Source organism: Sinocyclocheilus grahami, unplaced genomic scaffold (genome assembly GCF_001515645.1).
Source record: "Sinocyclocheilus grahami isolate Dianchi unplaced genomic scaffold, SAMN03320097.WGS_v1.1 scaffold9852.1, whole genome shotgun sequence".
NCBI lineage: Eukaryota > Metazoa > Chordata > Actinopteri > Cypriniformes > Cyprinidae > Sinocyclocheilus > Sinocyclocheilus grahami.
This window is the reverse complement of record NW_015512889.1, coordinates 7,188-7,908: the sequence shown is the minus strand read 5'-3', so window position 1 is coordinate 7,908 and position 721 is coordinate 7,188. Positions and strand designations below refer to the sequence as shown.

At 48.0% G+C, this 721-nt stretch overlaps 1 protein-coding gene across 1 annotated transcript; it reads right to left on the bottom strand.

Annotated features, from left to right (window-relative positions):
- Nucleotides 1-67: 67 nt before the first annotated feature.
- On the bottom strand, nucleotides 68-715 carry LOC107578347 (probable ATP-dependent RNA helicase DDX59; the record flags this gene model as incomplete). The annotated part of the gene is made up of 1 exon (XM_016264316.1): nucleotides 68-715. A coding segment is annotated over one exon (648 nt), but the record flags the coding sequence as incomplete, so codon positions are not given.
- Between the last annotated feature and the right edge of the window lie 6 nt (nucleotides 716-721).

Below are 721 nucleotides of genomic sequence, written 5' to 3'. Positions count from 1 at the left end.
GAACTGTTTTATATATAGATTTTATTTTAGGCAAGTCGTGATGATCAGTACACAGCCCAATATTTACCTGGAGAGCATGCATGACCACTGGAAGAAGGAAGGCAACTGTCTTTCCAGAGCCTGTATCTGCAGAGGCAATCACATCTCTGCCATTCAAACCAACAGGCAGCATCTGCATCTGGATGGGAGTGGGAGCCTCATACCCGGCTTTCTTCAGGTTGAGCCTGAGCGCTGTGGGAAAGTTACAGTGTTCAAACTCTATAATGGGTCTACAGACCTCAGTGCCAGCAGTCACTATCGCCAGCTCGGTTTTAACCCTCTCAACCTGCTCCTCAGTCAGTTCAGATATGAACACATCCTCCTTGTAAGAGTAACTGAGCTCCGTGTCTGCTGCACTAGAGCTCTCTGAACCCTCCTGCAGATCTATAGAAAACACCTTCTCTCCGAAATCCAAGCACATTTTAGCCAGATGACTGGCTTTACACTCCAGGCTGCAGACATCGTTGTCTGTTTTATCGCAGATGTATTCTCCATATCGACCGCACATGACACACACGGGCTCTCCTGGCTCTGGCCATCTCTGGTTCTTCTTGAAGGACTTCACCGGTTCCTCCTCTTCATCTGCTTCTTCAGTCTCTATCTGATGGGGTTCCTCCTCTTTTTCTGTATGTACAGTCTCATCTGGAGGACAGGTATCAGGTGGAGACGTAGAAACAGTGTC